Consider the following 18,744-nt stretch of genomic DNA (forward strand, 5'->3'; position numbering starts at 1 on the left):
GAAAAAGAGACAAAACTGCTAGAAAGGGCAATTTTGCGAATTTGGGGTATATAGGTATGATGGCAGGGGGGAGGGGGTTGGTTGCAGGGGAAAGGGTATTAGTAGCAACTGTGTTGACATTTTATTATACCCATTTAGTTTAACTCAATTCACTAGTCCATTAGCACAGTAGATGGGAACATTTTTGCATCATACACACGTGAAAGTGGTGAATTCTTTTCTTTTCAAGCGGCAATCTATTCATCAATCGCTTATTACAATTGAGAAGGTTGTTCAGCCTTGAGAGGGATTGAACCCTGTATTCTTCAGTTCATGCTGATTGCTATACTGCACATATGCAACCATTTTATAAACTGGCTCAATTAAAACGTGAACAAAATTTTTTTTGGCTTACAGTATTATTGTTCTTTCCTTGTTTTATTCGTCAGATCGAGTTTATAAAATTACAATCGATTCCACGCCAATATGTTAATCAATTTACATATTTACAAATTTGTAATTAAAATGTGTACTTCTTTATTCCAATTTCCCAACTCAGCTGGAGGGTCAAGCTACTTGTCAGCTCAGCTCGGGCTGAGTTTTAAGTGCAGTTTTGGCCCATCAGAATACATTTTTGCAGAAAATTCTGAATTATAAAAGAAAAACTCGCAAAGTTTAGAATATATTATTAGAATACAATATTTAAATTTATATTACATAATTAAAACACATATGGAGTTGGATTTTCAGATTCGATTTTTAAATTTGAATCTAAAAACTGGGTTTTAAAATTTAAAGGTTTCAGGTGGAGGTCGGGGTTTGAGAGGTTTTTAGGCGTTGCATATAGCGTTTTTAAGCTGTATTTTTGTTAATTCTTGGTTTTCTTGGAATATTTTGTCTTGGCTTTTTGTCACAGAAATTTGCTTAAAAAATAGTTAAGAAATCAATAATGAGGTTCAATTTGTATTGCGGATATTTACACAAATTTGACAAGTTTAATCTGTTTTGCAGTTTTTTTCTACAGTTCATCATAATTAGAAAGCTGAAGCCTCTGGGACGATATCAATAATAACAATGAATCCAAAACACTTGATTTCAAGCAACATGATGGTTGTTGAGGTCTTGTAAGTAAACAGATGTTACAAATACCCTACCAGGAAACCGTCATAAGACAAATTTATTCCAGCATAGTAACTGAGTCAGGAAGCTTAATTGAGCTCAAGAACAGAATGCTTGTAATATATGATTAGATTGAGAGAAAAACTTGTTTGTGCAATTGAAATTAATTTGATCAAACATTTGGAATGCGTTAAAAGCTCATTCAAAGATTCCAAGATTTCCATTTTCTCCAATTTTGGCAATAGTTTATTCCAGCATAGTAACTGAGTCAGGAAGCTTAATTGAGCTCAAGAACAGAATGCTTGTAATATATGATTAGATTGAGAGAAAAACTTGTTTGTGCAATTGAAATTAATTTGATCAAACATTTGGAATGCGTTAAAAGCTCATTCAAAGATTCCAAGATTTCCATTTTCTCCAATTTTGGCAATAGTAAAAACAACACTTCGACTTTAAAGACCCTTGAGGCCTGCTCCAGCACCGTATTTTTCTAAAATGTTCAAACTTTAATATAACTCTAATCACATTTATTTGGATGTATTTTCCATTTTAAGCTTCTTAATTACCGTGTGGAATCTACTTACAAGTAATTTGATCGCTTTTCACATTGGCGTCAGAATACTGCCGGAAATGCTCGACACATTTTTGTAACTAGGTTCTGTTTTGGTTCAGGTTGATGCCGGTAATGAAGATTTTGCAGATCAAAATAGATTCTAAGTTCAAACAAAATAAAGTCATTTAACGATGATTTATAAGTAGCCTAAATACAAGTGAGAGAAAACTTTTTTGGCAAAGTTCTTACGTTCTTTCTTCAGTCAACAATATTGTGAAAGAAAAAAACGTTTTTGTACCAAAGAACCACAAAAAAGCTTAATGAAAAAATTATTTGTGCAATGCTACTCATAATAAATTATATTGCGACTTTAGGCCAGTAATTAAATTTTATTTTTTCTAGATAATAAAAAAGTTGCTTGATCTTGAGTTGATATCTCCATGAATTGCTATCCGATGGGCATTGAGAGTTCTTGCGACATTTTTAAGGTTGGTTACCTTGTAGGATCTTACAAAGTGAATGGTTATTTTGTAAAAGTATAAAAGAATGGTGACGGGCTATGTTGCAAAATTTTTCACAATGAGTAGTTATCCAGCAAAAATTGTAATTCCCTATATTCATATTTTGCTCTGATTGGTTCTTGTAATTATCCGATTAAAAAAGTCACCAAGATATAGCCTCGTGTGTTTTGTAAAATAAATTGGGACAAAATTATATTGCAACTGAAAAACTTCAGAAAAACAACATATATCAAGTCGGAACTGTTTCTGTTCCATTCCTCAATTTTAATTACTCAGCTCTAATAGAAAATCTCACTGCAAAATCTTGAGTCACTTCTTTTTAGTCAAATACACACAATTTTGCTTTTTGTTCCGACCCATTTTGATGGGGGAAACTATATACTCAAATGTTTTTTGTTCAGTCAATTTTGGCCGATCGATATATTCATCGTAGAGGGTTTTTAGTGGTATCGTTAGACAGCCCGTCCAACTTAGAATATCTAAAAAATTTTTTGGTTTTCTTTTTCTCCAGGGAAGGATGGCGTTTTATATTTTTGTGATCGTTCGCCTGAATTTCGTTCTTTTGGTTCCTTTTTTCCGTATAATTTCGGACTTTTTCGGCAATTTTGCTATTTGTTAACAATAGTGTTGTTGCTTTTATCTCTAAAGGCAGAAGAGAGCTTTTAAATTGTTTTTTGACTGAACAGTTTTTGAATTTTTCATATACTCAAATGATTTTGTTCAGTCAATTTTGGCCGATCGATATATGCATCGTAGAGGGTTTTTAGTGGTATCGTTAGACAGCCCGTCCAACTTAGAATATCTAAAAAAATTTTTGGCTTTCTTTTTCTCCAGGGAAGGATGGCGTTTTATATTTTTGTGATCGTTCGCCTGAATTTCGTTCTTTTGGTTCCTTTTTTCCGTATTATTTCGGACTTTTTCGGCAATTTTGCTATTTGTTAACAATAGTGTTGTTGCTTTTACCTCTAAAGGTAGAAGAGAGCTTTTAAATTGTTTTTTGACTGAACAGTTTTTGAATTTTTCAAAATTCAGCCTTTTTTTAATCAAAAATGGAACCAAATACGCTCTTGTAGTCCATTTTTTTCAAAAAATTTTCTAATTAACACAAAAAGAAACTGTTGACTCATTCTTCATTAACTGAAAAAAGGTCTACTTTTACTTTCGTTTTCTCTGAGAGTCTTCTTGTATGAATGTTCTTTGGGGTTTTGCTTCTTTAAAACGATAATTATTCAAAATCCTTCTTTTATTTTCGACAAAATTACTTCTTTTTGTCAAATTATACAAATCCGAAAAATTCCGAAAGCTAACGTTTTCATAGTGACCAAACGGCGATAGCAAGGCCAGTTTTGCTCTAATGGATATTTTACGGTCCCAAAATATTCGGATTGTAATCAGTCGTTCTCTTTAAAAAATTCTCTTTTTTGCTTGTTCATATTTCAATTGTAGAACAGAACCTTTCAAAGCAAGGCTTGCCAATGACCGGATCAGTTGGCTTCACACCTAAACTGAACAAAGTTTATCAATTTTTTTAGGTTGAAAATTTCATTGAAGTCGTTTTGACTTTTAAAAAAATTGTTTTGAAAATATGGGTTATTGAACTTTGCCACTTTTTCGTCACTTATAGTCAATTTGAGTCTTACATACAGCAAGACCAGATAGCATCGTTCTTCTACTGGCCAGATAGCATCTTTCTCCTACTAGCCGATCATATTACTTTTTAGAGTGAATAGATTAAGGTTTAAACGGATTCAACTTCCTCTTCTAGAAGAGTTTATTGGACTTTTTTATTATTATCTTCATTTTTTATCTGTAATCTTATGATACATTCCGGATAATTGCATGTTTTAACGACTTTCTATGGACGAATGGAGGAATTTAATTAAAAATTTTAGTTCACAGATAAATGTTTTCTTGACTTTGATATCATATAGTTTATGAAAAGAAACAGACGTATTTTTCAGCTCAGCTTCATTTTGCTGTTCTCTTTCGTATACGTGAGACACCACGTAAATCTAATTGAATTTCGCAAAATCTAATTGAATTTTTGAATTTTTTATCATGTTTTTGTTGTTTTTTGTAGATATATAACATATCCTGGATAATGACAGATGTCAATGTCTTCCTATGGAGGTATGAATGAACATAAACCTATTTAGTGATTTCAGTTGATGTCTGTTTTTTTTCGTTATTTGAAATTATTCATTTTCAAAATTATAAACGTATTTTTAACTTTGAAATTTTAGTTGTTTTTGGTCTACTTGTTACCAAGTCTCGTTAAGGACTGGTCCCAGTCTTTCTCTAGTGAGGTATTCATGTTTTACTAGTGAAACAAAACCAAAATTTGTTTAATTTGGGTTTTTACACTATTTTGACTTATTTTCACGCGATCTCACTTGACCAAGCCTCCTTGATCTTTTAAAATTTTAAAAAATGGTTTTTATAGGGCACCTTTGTTTTTTGCAATACAACTATTCGATATTGAGTGGAACTGAGTTGTAAACCAACAAGGAGGCTCGGTAATGTGCGTTCGCACATAAAGTTCCGACCCCGCTCATCAACATTTTTGGCATAAATGTCTACCAAATGAGGAAGAGTTTTTTTCAAGAAATCTGTCTGAACAAAAAAAATTGCCTGCAACGCAAATAAGTGCGTGTAGTGAAAAATGTCACATTAAATGGTTAAGATCAACCATTATTAAGAAAACAAGTCGAGACGAACGCAAAATCAAACAACAATAACAACATTAATTACATCCAAAATTTTGTGTCCAATTTTTTTTACAAAGAAAAACTTAATAACAAAGAAAAAATAGCTTCAGATAAAACTGAACCTTAACCAAAATAACTTGTACTCACTAGAAAAGATATGAGATCACTCCACGAAAAGGCTCGGTAACAATTAGACAAAAAAGAACAAAAAAAAACAACAATAAAAAGTTTGCTTATGTTTTTAAAAACAATTAATTTCTGAGTAATGAAAACAACTAGATAGCAATTAAAAACATCAAAGATGTTTTTGAGAACATACTGTTTTTTAGGAGGGCAGTAAGACCTGTTATTAACCAATTTTTTATGCGGTTACAAAGAGAACAACTAACGGAGAAAACAAACAAAAATTCATTTAAACTTTGCGAGAAAATGCTGTTGAAGCCTTAAAGTCAGTTATTCCCCACAATTGAGCCTTCCTCGGACGCAAATAATGTGGTATGCAACCTCTCATTAACTCATTGATGAGAATCTGAAACAAATAAACAAAAAAAAAGAGAAACAACAAAATTAAGAAATACTTTTGTGTTTTTCGAAAACAATTAGTTTTAAAGTCATGAAAGCCATCAGCTACAAAAAGAAAGATTTAAATAGGTCTATTTGTTCTTCCACAAGAAGCGTTTGAGGGCCGCATTTATTCAGCATATGTCTTACCTCTACAAAAAGAACGTCAAATATAGACAAACATCAAAATTTAGTTTACTTTTTTTTCCCGAAGAACCCGTGCCGAAGCGAGTAAATTCATAACAATTTCTTCAGAAACATTAAATTTTTCACACCTGCACATTTTTCCGAGGACATTAATGTTATATGTGACCTTTAGTTAACGAGACTAGGTGACAAATTTACAAAAGAGACAAAATGCGAAGTTAAAAATCTTTTTTCACTTTTTGAATGAAAAACATCAGCTATTTACTCAAATCAGAATATCGGCTCAATGTTTTTTAGCGTAAAAAGTCAAGGAAGTCTGTCATTATCCAGGAACTTTCATACGACTAAAAAGGCAAAGTAAAATCTACAGTTAAAAACAAATAAGAAAAATTCAATTAAATTCTTCGAGAACGGGGTGTCGAAGCCATTAAAACCATATTCTATGACTTTTCTGTGTTCAGTTGTGTGCTTTTTTGAACACCCATTTTGTAATATGTGAAGTGTCAATAATGTGATAATGTGACGAAATGAAAGAAAAACGTGACAAAGGGGCTAATTCCTTAAAATCGAAAACAATTTGTAAAACCTCGTAGTATCAACGCCAGAAAACCATAACGTTTCTTGTAAAACCGCAAAACATATTAAGTTTTAATTCAGTAGAACGAAGAGGCTGAAAAACTATTCTTTCTTTGCTGACAGTAAGCTACAAATTGACTAAATAAAAAGAAAATAGTGGGACCAATCAAATAAGCCATTGTTAATTTAAAACTCAAACATCTTTAAAAGTCAAAACTACCATAATCTTTCAAGTATAAAGACTAAATACAATAATTGGGAACTGCTTAGGAATTCAAACTGTAGCTATCAAAGGTAAGCTTTGATTTGAATTGTTCTGTTCTTTAATTAATATAAAATAGATCCAATTTAAAAAAAAATTAGACCGACCTATTACAATCTGAGTTATATTTGGATTGTAACTGTCCAAGACTGGATCAAAACCTGCCTTGTTATTGCTGTTTTTCATTAGGAACACTCAATTGTTTCGAATTTGTTAGTTCTAGACAATTTGTTAGTTAAAAGATCAGAAACAAATGCTGTTTTTGGATAATCCTAGAGTAAAGTTAGCAAAACGACAAAATTTTAACTAAAGACTACTCTCAATAGAAGTGAAACAAGGACTAGTTTCTTTTTGTAGTTTTCAGGGATTGTGTTAGTTGTTTTGATTGTGAACTTTTGGCAAATTTAGTCTAAGTGGACTAAAGAAGCTTATTTCGGACAATTTTTGATGAAAAAGGCTGAATTTTGAAATTTTTACCCAAAATATTAGTCAAAATAATTCAACCAAAACAGTCAACAAGACTTTTGGTCTCTAAAAATAAATTCAAAAGTGTTATTGTTAACAATTTTTACATATTTTAGCGAAATTGACAAAATTTTAGGCAAAAATTCCCGAAAATTTGAATAAAAATATCGCAAATCGATCTAATATTCACAAAAATTGAAACCACGATAACCAAAAGAATCGGATAAAACCGATCGGCAAGCCTCCGCTATACTGAAAATAAACCCAACAACATTGTCGATTTAAATAGTAACAAATATTAGCAATATTGATGAAAATTTGTTCAAAAATCCCGAAAATGTGAATAAAAACAACGGATTTGCGTCTACTTTTCACAAAATTTGAAGTCTTGATAACTCTCTGTAAAAAATGAAATTCAAAAAAATCTTTTTAATTCCATATTGTACGCTGGACGGGCTTTTTAATGATACCACTCACAACTCTCTACGATGAATATATCGATCGGTGAAAATTGACTGAACAAAAAAAAAACCAGTTGAGTATATAGTTCTTCCCCCCTCAAGAGGGGTCGTAACAATGATGCCGTATTCCAATGATTGACCAATTGAATTTTCGAAATTTACCTGAGGAAGTCATGCCGTAAACGAGGTTTTGATAGCCAGCGGAGCTGACATTTGCGCAGCATCGAAATTTTTCATCTCAATAGTTGTCTTTACCCCAACTTACGCTAGACGGGTTCAGTGAACTTTCATAGCCACCGAGTATTTGAAGTTAACTAAATACAACGCATGAATAATTTCCATTCTACGCTTTGATATCTTTGATACTTTCTATGTTTGTTAAAAAAATTCCTATTCGCATCGTATTTCATTACGATATAATAACAAAGTTCAGCTAAGTATATACTATGATAACACCTGATATCATTAGTTATACGCTAACATCAATTCATACTTGTGGTATATACAATTATAACAGCAATAAGTCATAACAAAACAACACTAACCAACACTTTTTCACACATTTTTTGTCATTTATTTGCTCTCCAAGTAATGTGTTTGATTGCTTTGTAACACCTAGCACCAATTATAAATTACAACAACCATGGTAGGAGCTGTTGTATCTATACTTACCACTAAAGTAATCTCAAATTTCTTAACGAGTTACTCTTTAAGTGTGCGCGATGCTCACCCACGTTTTATATTAATTGAAGAGAAACAAAGAATTTTGGCTATTTTCTGCTTTTCTAAATCAAGTAGACAAAACGTAAGAGTGGTTGAAAGGTTATAATGTTGGCTTAACAAACGAGTTATAACACCTTTTCTATTATATCTTGACCATACGCATGAAAACGTTAAAGCACCGTTCAACCAACATGAGTTTAATCACAGATGTCTAGTTAAAGTGGTGTTATGTATACGCATTTATAGTTATGACTTCTGCATTTTCGAGGGGTTCTCAATTACCGAATGGTTATCAACAATAAACACTTTTAACTTTGGCAAATTTTTTACACTTACTGTTTCGCTTATTGTTGTGACGTATCAAAACCGCCAATTTTGTTTTATTCAAGTTTTACCACTCAAAAAATTATGAAAGTTAGTTCTGGTATTTGATTTTACGAAATTTGTTTTATCAGAGCCTATTTTCCGTGAGAATAGAAGTTTTTGCAAGGGTTGCACTGCTTCACAAGTACTTTTCTTTGCTAAGAAGAAAACCATGCTATTATTCTTCTTGTTAAAAATGCATTTTTCCAAATTTCCTCTGAAGTTCCTTATAGACGGCGTCGTTTTCGTACTTTTTCATAAACGGTGCTCAAATCGAAAATCTCTCCGATGAAGTGATTGACGTCTTGGAGCTCGATAGGTGTCTGTGAAATAATTTAAGATTAGCATCGAATAGCGGTGGAAAACTTTTTTTTTAACCGCAAAGCGACCGCATCTTTTAGCGTTGAATGCGGTGAAAGCGTTGAATTTTTGTAAGATTTGCGGTTTTTAGTGGTGAAGTTTTTTTCACCGCATTCACCGGTTTTTTTGCAAAAACGTAACTGCCGTACACGGGTTTGAATCTCTCATCTCTTGCATGCCACCAATTTCTTATTCATGTGAATTTAAGATAAGCGTTGAAATTAGCGGTGAATATTTATAAGAATTGCGAGTTTAGCGGTGAATTTTTTTTCACCGCATTCTGCTGGTAGCGATGAAGATTTTTTCACAGCATTCTGCTGGCAGCGCTGAAAATTTCTCTTTGCCACATTCTGCTAGTAGCGGTCAAAAATTTCCTTTTACCGCTTAAGCGCTGAAAAAAAATTTCACTGCTTAAATGTGTTTTTTTCACAGCATTCATCACATTGAGCGCAAATCTTACACTTTTTACTCAAATTCACCGCAAATCTTTTTAGCGGTTTTTAATGAAGACACCTCGACCCGGGTGCTGATTTGGAACTCGTGATTGAAATAATTCTACAGATCTCTAGGCCAGAACTTCTTCTGGAATCGCGTTGTTTAATTCGTTTCAGTTTTTCAGATTTTTTCAAGTTTTCTTTAAAGAGATATTAGTTTTTTTGCGTCTCATCTGCCTTCTTCTACTTGGTCTAATTTTATATTGGTTTTATTGTTGTTAATAGTAATTTTTTACTGTTTTTTTTTCAATTTTGTTATAATTTTTAACTGTTTTTCCTTCGAGATGGTTGTTCCAGTTGCGTTTGCATGGGATCTGACTAATTTTCCCGATTTTTTTGATGTTGCCTGTTCTTGAGCATCTTTGACACATTATAGGTGCCTATTGATCGGTTTGAAAGTAACGATGTTTGGGGGCTGTAGTAGTTCTTTGGTACAGATTGAGGTATGGCTTTGTTTTCTGCGTTGAATTTGATACATGTTATATTAAAAAATGAAAATTTCTTCAGGTTGCTGACTCGGGTTTTCCAAAACGTCGTGTTGTGCGGGAATTTGGTTTGTCAACTGTTGTTTTAGAAATAATCCAGAGTTTATTGCAGATGAATCCGGAAAAAAAATTCTTGGATCATCTTTACTGCATTCAGTGGTCGCTGTTTTTTGTCCAATTGTTCCTTTCCAATTTTTTTGTTTGTGACGATTGTTTTTTCAGTCACAAATCAGTTTTTTTAGTCTTGTACAATAGAATTTCTTGTTCTTTTTGGGAAATGTCACATCCATGAAGTGTCGGCTCTGCTAATTTTAAATTTTGCGTGTCTACCATTTTTTGTTTGTATGAGGCCAGGATGTCTTTACGTTTCGATAAACCTGAAATTCGGCTAAACAATTTTTTTAACATGATCTTGGTTTATATTATGACGGATAACCAGCAGGGGAAACTCAAACCGTTTTTACTTGGTTTTGTTGTCTACTGTCTTCTCGTTTTCGGAGCTCCGAATTTTGTATAATTATTTCGCTCTGTTCTGATGATAGCGAGATTTTTGACTGATGGTGTGTCATAATAACAGATCATACGGTATGTTTTGAATATATGGTATTACATGGCGTGAAAAAAATTGCAGCTTTTTTTGTCTGGATTATTCAGTAGTTTTCAAATTTAACTATTTAGAGTTTGTGTCCACAACAACTTTCCGATACAACTTTATTTTGAATTTCTTTTTATTGCCGGTCCCAAGCAATCACTTTCATTAATTTAGCTTTAACTTTGTTTATAACTGATTAATTTTTTCAAATTCTGTTTTTGAAACATTGGTTTTCAGATTTTTATCTGCCGTGACACACAGGAGACAACTGCTGATTCGGCTCTCTATTTCTGTCTCCACATTCAATCAGTGCAACTATTTGGCGTCGTCCGTCTGTGTTTTTTGGCCTATATGGGATCGACGGAGGGCGAACATAAACTAATTGCATTTTCCTCTAGCTATGACAACTTCGTCATCCAACAGCACTACTCCTTTAATTTGTCCTGAAGTTATTCTTCAAGTTTTTGTATTCAATTGCTTGTCAAGCAAAAGAGAGTGCAAGATTTTTTTCTTGCTCATTGTCTTTTTCTTCATAATTCTTAGTATGAGTTTTGAGATGGAGTCTGTAATCAAATTAAAAAAAATTGCAGTTATAACAAAAAATTTGTACTCACAAAAAATTTGCTACATAACACATTGTCATGACATAAATGCTAGTGATGATCTACTAATTCTATATTCTACAGAAACCTTCGTATCGTTTTTAAAACTATTCTGCAGATTCAGTAATATAATCAGTTGAACTTCAATTTTGACCAAGATTTTTAAACAATCTTTTTCAATCTGAATTAAAACATTAGTTTGTAGTAATCTTCAAGGGCAGACACAAAAATAGCGGATCTATTCTGTCAATCACTGGTTATTTGTTTTTCATTGCACAAAATAATCTGGACAAAACAAATTATTCATATTTACTGGCTTGATGGCATTAAAAGTACATGCTTATTTTGTGCCTCGTGACTCCCCTAGTGTCCAAGCGTATTATTGGCATCACACTATAGACAAAACAGCAACTTCAGACTGTTTTTTTGGCCATTTTTCTATATTTTTGCTGTTATTCATGCTTCAGTCGGTTGAAAAATCATATCCTGTTTCTGATTAAACTTTATATGAAAATTGAAAAGTTTTACAACTACTCTTAGCAAGTATAGCATGAGCAGTATAATTTGCTCCACTCGAGCGGTAAACCACAAAGTTCGCACCCCCCCCCCTCAAAAACACTATTGAGCACATTTAACGGAGTAGAGTTTTTTTTCAATTTCCCACAAAATGAGAGCGTAAAAAAGTCATTTTGGTCGTCGTCCGATTAAATATAATTTATATTTTTTGTCTAGAATAAACTGTAAAGTATTTTTTTCAAAAACTCGTCATTAATAGGAATGCATAAGTGGCTTTTCTCTTTCCAGGAGTCAAAATTTTTCTCGACAAAAACTGTATATGCTTTCAAAAACCGATCTATCCGATAAAATCACACCATTAGACAAATTTTCCTTTAAACTTATGGGCATTTGGTTTTATCTCTGATATCTTCTCTTTATTTACAAGTCATGTGGTTTCTATCCTATTGTGCTATAATAACTCTGATTTCTGTTCAGTTTAAATCCAATCTCAAATTACTATCATTATTATATCATTAGATACGTCTCATTTAAATTTATTATCAATCTCACCTATATCGGCCGACTTTTTTCAACCTTTTCCGCTTACTGACTGCTGCTAACTTTCATTTTATTTTCGGTTTTTGTTTTCCTTTGTCCATTTTATACATTATATACATAACCCTAATGTAATGTTTACCGTAGGCTTTAACCCATTCATTTTGTCTGGATTTATTACTTGGTTTCATCAAGCTGCATTACTTAGTTATCAATCATAGTTATAACTAAATTAGTTAGCTATATAAAATAACCTAAAATTTGTTTCGAAATGGCAATTCCCAGTTACCAGGTGGATAGATCTGTTTTACCCCAGCAGCACCAAACGCGGCAAAATATAAACAACGGCAATAACAGCAACAACAACACAAAAAGGGAACAGAGCAACCCACAAACAACATTCGTACAAAGTATTAAGCGAAGCTTCAGTCTTCAAAGTTAAGTTGACGTTTCATTATTGTGAAAACTCGAAGTTTTAGCAGAAAAAATTATTTAGCAGAGAATATAATTTTGCGATCAAAGTGCAAGCTGCAATATTAAATCACGAAAAGGAATTTTTCAAGAAAAGAATTTCAAAGTCTATTTGCATTCCACCAGCAATTCCAACTTCAACTAGTAATAAATTCAGGAATGCAAAAATTCATCGGTCCATCTGTTCAAAAAATTTCACAGTGGAATATCCCAAGACACAGCAGATGGTTATCTTGCAAGATCTTGCAAGCCAAATGGCTATCTTGAAAAAACGATTAGTTAATTTGCAAGATCTTGCATGACGCTAGCATAGAATTGTCATCTTGCCCGATTAACATTGCAAGACTCTTCCAGTCGTGGTTCTATATTTTTGTTCAAATTTATTTTAACCTTTAGTTTGCACTGAAATTACAAAACTGCAGCTTTATTGGTTGTAGATCCTTCCAGGATGATAAAAAGTGATGAAAAGCGCTCTTCTTTTAATCTGCAGATCATGCTCAACTTAGATCCGCAGATACGCAGATAATTTTCATTTAGCCGTGATGAATTGATGTCTTGCCAAATTTTTGAAGATTAACGTTTATCGTGTAACATCTAGCAGGAGTTTGCTAGAAAACCCCGCAATACGTGATCTTGTAAGGTAAACATTTGAAGTCGGGTAGGGTGGTGATAGGGATTGGGCATCGGAAATTGAATGGACGGAACTTTTAATCTGAGGGGCAATTGTGCTATTTATCGAATTTTTGAGCAAGTAAACTCCAAATATCTCCGTCTCTTTGCTGCATTTTGTTTTCGAAAATCCCATCATGCTGTTACTCAAATATTTCAAAATTGCCAGACAATGTTTTAATTTTTAACAACAATTCACTCATTTTGATGCTGCAAAATGAACATAGTTTCTGTTCCCTTTTTCCTGAATTGATAGATAAATTAACTAAAGGTCAGCTTTTGATTAGTGTATATCTCTTGGGTTACATCTGCAACGGAGTCTGACAGGAGGAGATTTCAATAATCCTCAGTTTTAGTTAAAGAGTATCAATAGTACCCGAGATTAAAGTTACAACACAATAGTTGTTCTCTGAAGTTGTTCAGGTAGATTAGGGATACAAGAAAGGAGATAATTTTTGGCAACACGCTATAGGTCCTTTACAAACTAAAGCCCACTTTTGACTCAGAAAATGCGCTTCAGAAAAATAGTTCAATTTAGTACCGTAAATTTTATTGGTCAAGACTACGACGATGAAAGAAATTCCATGTTAAATTATCTTGTAAATAATATCAGGTCATAGATAGTAAATCGTTTCGCCTCTCAAATAGTAGATGTTTGTTGCCTTGTTTTAAATTTTCAGACATATTTTTGTCCTACATTGTCATTTTTCCGACATATGTATCACAAACACTAAATTATCGACTGCGAGGTAAACAAATATCTACCTGAAGTGCTTTAAAATTTTATGTGCAAACTTACTGCCACCAGATCTGATAAAAAGCAGAAAGATTCATGAATTTCTCATACGTTTAAAAGAAGAAAGATTTCAAGTTTTGATTAATTAACTAATTTATTTCTCAAAATTCGGGAAACCCTTTTTTGCTTTTTTGAAGAAAAGTGGTACGTTTGATGTTTTTTTTTTTCATTTTTAAATGGAAATCAAAAATGATTGTGTAGAACCAGTTTAAACATAATCAATAACAAATACAATCAATTTCTCAAAATCATCTGGGCGTTGGGAACTTTAAGCTGCACTGGTTTTTAATTCAATTTTTTCCGATCAAGATCTTTCGAGGCGTGATAAAAAATATTTTTAAAAAACTGGATCAATTCTCAATTCAGTTTTTTCATTTTTGAAAAACAAATTATGCTTGAAGTTTAGAAAAGTCCCAATTATCTGACCTTTTCGCGTTTTGTATCCTTATATTTTCCTAACAATGCGTTCGATTTAAATAATTTTTTTGCCTTTACTTGCAATAGATCTTTTATGGGTACCGTAATTGATTAGAATCCCCTTAACCAGCGTTGACCCCCTTCAGGTGGAAGTTTATTAACACAATTGAGAAAGGAAGAAAAAATGGGAAATGTCACCAGTTATCATCTTTCGTAGAGAATTCTAAATTTGAGTACTTTTCAACTAGATCAATCTTATAGATAGTTTGCTCTAATGACCTCTGCTGGCCAAATTGAATTTTTAACCAGGATTTTATCAGGTAATCCCATAATGACTTTGATCTTTTAATCCCAGCACAAATCACTTAATTTGTTGAAGTTTTCTCAACGGAAACCAAAATTTCTTCGAGAAACTTGCCATTTTTTTCAAATACCAAACGGATACAATGAGTTTTTAACGAAAAATTATCTTTTTAATCCATAAAATGAAAACAATGTGAAAACAAATTGCAGCTCAGAATTTTTATAATCTGTAAACATTATCCTAAACAAACCACAGCAACTTGAAATGTCCAAACAGTTGTTCGCTATTAGTTCCGTTATTATTTTGATTGTTCAGTGTCAACCAATACGAGTTGACGCCGCAAGCAAAAGAACGCATCAGTAGTTCAATGAAGCAAAAAATTTTAGCAAAAAAAAAATTTGCGTTAAAAACACACTCCTGGTTAAAAACAAACATACAAATATCTCCACTTAGTAAGAAAAAGCAGGAAATTTAACTGAAGTTTTTATAAACAATCAAAACTTCCAGAATAAAAACTGACAGAAACCTTAAGATTGAACCACGAGAGCCAAAATCATTCACAGAGTTCTATTAAATGACTAAATTGATAAGATCTGAGTTCTAATATTTAGAACTCAGAGAAATCATCAAAAGAAATTGCTTGGGCCGAAAAAAATTGAGTCAGACCTCAGAAAGAAGTTGCGGCATATGAACAAAATGTTCTTTTTGCCCAGCAAATTTTTTTTTTGGATCTTCTCAACCTCTCCCCCCCCCCCCCCGTAGCTTAGTGAGTGCATGTTATTTGCACACCCACCCAGACGAACGTGCTTTGTTTTGAAATAATGCTTTACTATGCAATGGCACGAGCTCTTTATCTAGGGGTGCATAACCCGGGTCGAAGTTTGCTTTAAAAATAATGTAAGATTAGCGGTTAATAGCGATGAAAAAAAACTTGATTCACTGCAAAGCGCCCACATCTTTTAGCGTTGAATGCAGTGAAATTTTGTAAAATTTGCGGTTTTTAGCGGTGAAATTTTTTTTCACAGCAATTACCGGATGTCTTACAAAAAAAAGAAACAGCCGATCAGTGGTTTGAACCTCTCACTTCCTACATGTCAACAACTTCTTATTCCACTGCGCCATCTGTCATGTACGTTATTGCTATTTCCTGTGAATTTAAGATAAGCGTTGAATTTAGCAGTGAATATATGCAAGATTTGCAATTCTAGCGGTGAAAAATTTTTTCACCGCATGCTATTAGCGCGGATTTTTTTACCGCATTCTGCTGGTAGCAGTGAAAAATTTTCTTTCACCGTTTAAGCAATTTTTAGCGGTGAAATCTTTTTTTCACCGCATAAGCGGTGAATAAAAACATTTCACCGCTTAAAAATTTTTTTTCACCGCATTCATCGCATTGAGCGCAAATCTTACACTTTTTATTCAAATACGCCACACATCTTGCATATTTTAGCGATTTTTAGCGGCGACAAATCGACTTGGGAACCTACTAGGGGGCATAAACAGAAAAGCTCCCATTCTTTTAACACCACTTCATGGAATTCGTGGATAAAAACTGCCGCCTTTTTTTTGTTTCAATTCTTTCATCACATTGAGCTGAGCACTCGGCTGTTAAAAACTGTTAGTAGCTTGGAAAAACCTCCCAACGCGGATGAGACTATCTTAAACTGTCTGACTGTCTTTTTCCTTCAATTAATCAGAACTTCATCTTGTTTCAAACCAAACATTTCTCAACTATGAAACCACTTTTATACTTGATACATGCTCCCGGTCAATAATCAATTTTTTGACCTTTGAACTTTTTAGGTTAAAACTACTTTCATGGACGCCACTAGCTCTTGAAAAGTCAGGGCGAGAGCAATTTGATGAACAACAACCTACAAGTGACCTACAAAGTTTCTATTCCCCGCAAAACTTCGAATTACAAGGATCTCAGACGTTATCGAGATTAAACGTTGAACCCGATTATCGAGATTACCAAGGATCCAAAAGTCAAACCTGTTCACGCAACACATTATCGGACAAAGTATCAAATCTTCACTTTCAACGTGAACAAATAACTCCGACTTGTTCTGCGAAGTTAGAAAGGTCAACAAAGGTTAAAGATTTTCTAAATCGAAGTGGCTCTTTCGATAACAGCAGTACTTGCTCTTTAAATGATTACAAAAATATTAACATCGATGATGATATTTACGATCAAGATTCGGACGACAGTAATTACTCTACTTTGAAAAACGTTCAACCATCGAGCGATATAAATGAAGTTCCCACAAAAAATAGTAATAATAGTATTGTAACATCACCCCGGCAATTAAATGGGTCAAATTCGAACACATACGAAACAACTGGGGCAAATCAGAGTCCTGAAAATTTGGAAACTGTAGATGTTTATTCACAGGGAAGAATAAACAATAAACATCAAGAAACAAAAGCGCTAACACAAGTTGTTAAGACCAGCTCGGGAACATTTGATCCGGTCATCAAACGTAGTATAAGTTTGTACCCCAACCAGAAAATAAACGACAAGTCGGATAACCTTACTCGTTTTGGTTCACACTTTGACAATTTAGAAGACAAACCTCGATTTGATCACACCGAAGATTTTAATCGACGGGTATTTAGCTCAAACGGTGCTGAAAGTTTATTTCACAGGGCACATTACGGCCATGTAAATATAAAATCACAAACGCTAGATCGAAAGTTGGGCAATTCAAATTTAAAGAGCGATCATTTATTGTTAAATTGCAGTGACTTTGGTACAAGTTACAGCACTTTATCCCAAGGAAGATTTTTGCAGCAAATCGAAGGAAAAAATATTGGAAATCACTACAATAGTATTTCCAAGTCCGGAAGCCACCATCAGCAGTTGAACACAATTCCAGAGCAGCCAAACAGTTCCTCGTCTGGACAAATTTCGAAAGATTACCAACCGCCAAATGAGCAACAATTGAGTCTAGCTCCAAACTTTGAAATTAATTTACCCAATTCTAAAAGCTCCAACTTCGATACTATACCAGATAACAATTTTGTCGCCAGCAAAACTAAAAAATCAGATTCTGCATATCAACTTAGCGGGCAGAAACAAGAACCAGTATTATCGGAATTTAATGATAATTGGTCCTCCGAAAGTAAACCTAAAACTCCTGATTTCGAATCAGTTGGAGTTAATGATCGTTCCCAGACATTCAAATCATTAAGAGCATTGAATGAGCAAGGTGGGTTTCTGAGAACTCAAACAGATAGACTGAGGAGCATATTTCACCAGAACTCACGTAAAGCTGGTCATCGGAATTTTTCGCCAAAGCGCAAACCGTTAGGACAACACTGGCTGGACTTAAATGACACTACAACTGCTAGAGCCAAACATCTTTTAAATCCGTCTAATTCTCAACAAGGTCAAAGCTCTGGTTCTTCCACTTTTTATCAGCAGCAACTTCAGCAAACAGAACAATCCAAATCCCACCAAATTCTTCCCGTTTACTTTGATTCCAACACTAACGTCATCCAGGAGTCCTCGACAACATCCACTCTTGAGAAGCAGTCTTCAGGTACTAGAAATACAGACCATCGAGATCAAACCAAATTGTTCAGTCCTTCTGGATCCTCTGAGTCCACATCCCACGTGGACCAACATCATCAAGTCATCATTGCCGACGTTCGGGATCCTTTTGCGACACCTGTCCCTGACATCAATGATCATCACCGATTGAGTGGGGGTGGCTTCCTGTTTAAGAAAAACACAAACAACAGTCGGATTCCCTCGTCGTATTCCGCCTTCTCTGCTTTGTCTTCAGGTGGAAGTGGTGGAAGTGGTGTGATCAACAGTGGAGTGCACAGCGGAGGCGCATCCACCAATCCTTCAGTTGTGAGACAGAGGGGATTCTGGACACAAAAACGCTTAACTGAGGTGAGTATTATTGTTGGTTAATACTCCAACTCTTTTTCGGGAGTAATATATAAATTCCTATGATACAAAAGGGACATTACACATCCTTTTAGATAATAACTGATATCTGTCAGTGGAATTGAAGCAGTTTTCTATACAGATGTTTAATTTATTCTCAAT

General features: G+C 33.7%; 1 protein-coding gene across 1 annotated transcript in view; it reads left to right on the forward strand.

Moving 5' to 3' along the window:
* Positions 1-15,772: 15,772 nt before the first annotated feature.
* Positions 15,773-18,744, forward strand: part of LOC142346205 (uncharacterized) — a 128,191-nt gene continuing 125,219 nt past the window's right edge. The window contains exons 1-2 of the mRNA XM_075398716.1: positions 15,773-15,810; positions 16,485-18,585. Of these exons, the coding sequence (XP_075254831.1) occupies positions 15,773-15,810; positions 16,485-18,585 (2,139 nt within the window). The remainder of the gene's footprint in view (positions 15,811-16,484; positions 18,586-18,744) is intronic.

Source organism: Convolutriloba macropyga, chromosome 9, assembly GCF_964194025.1.
Source record: "Convolutriloba macropyga chromosome 9, txConMacr16.3, whole genome shotgun sequence".
Taxonomy (NCBI): Eukaryota; Metazoa; Xenacoelomorpha; order Acoela; family Convolutidae; genus Convolutriloba; species Convolutriloba macropyga.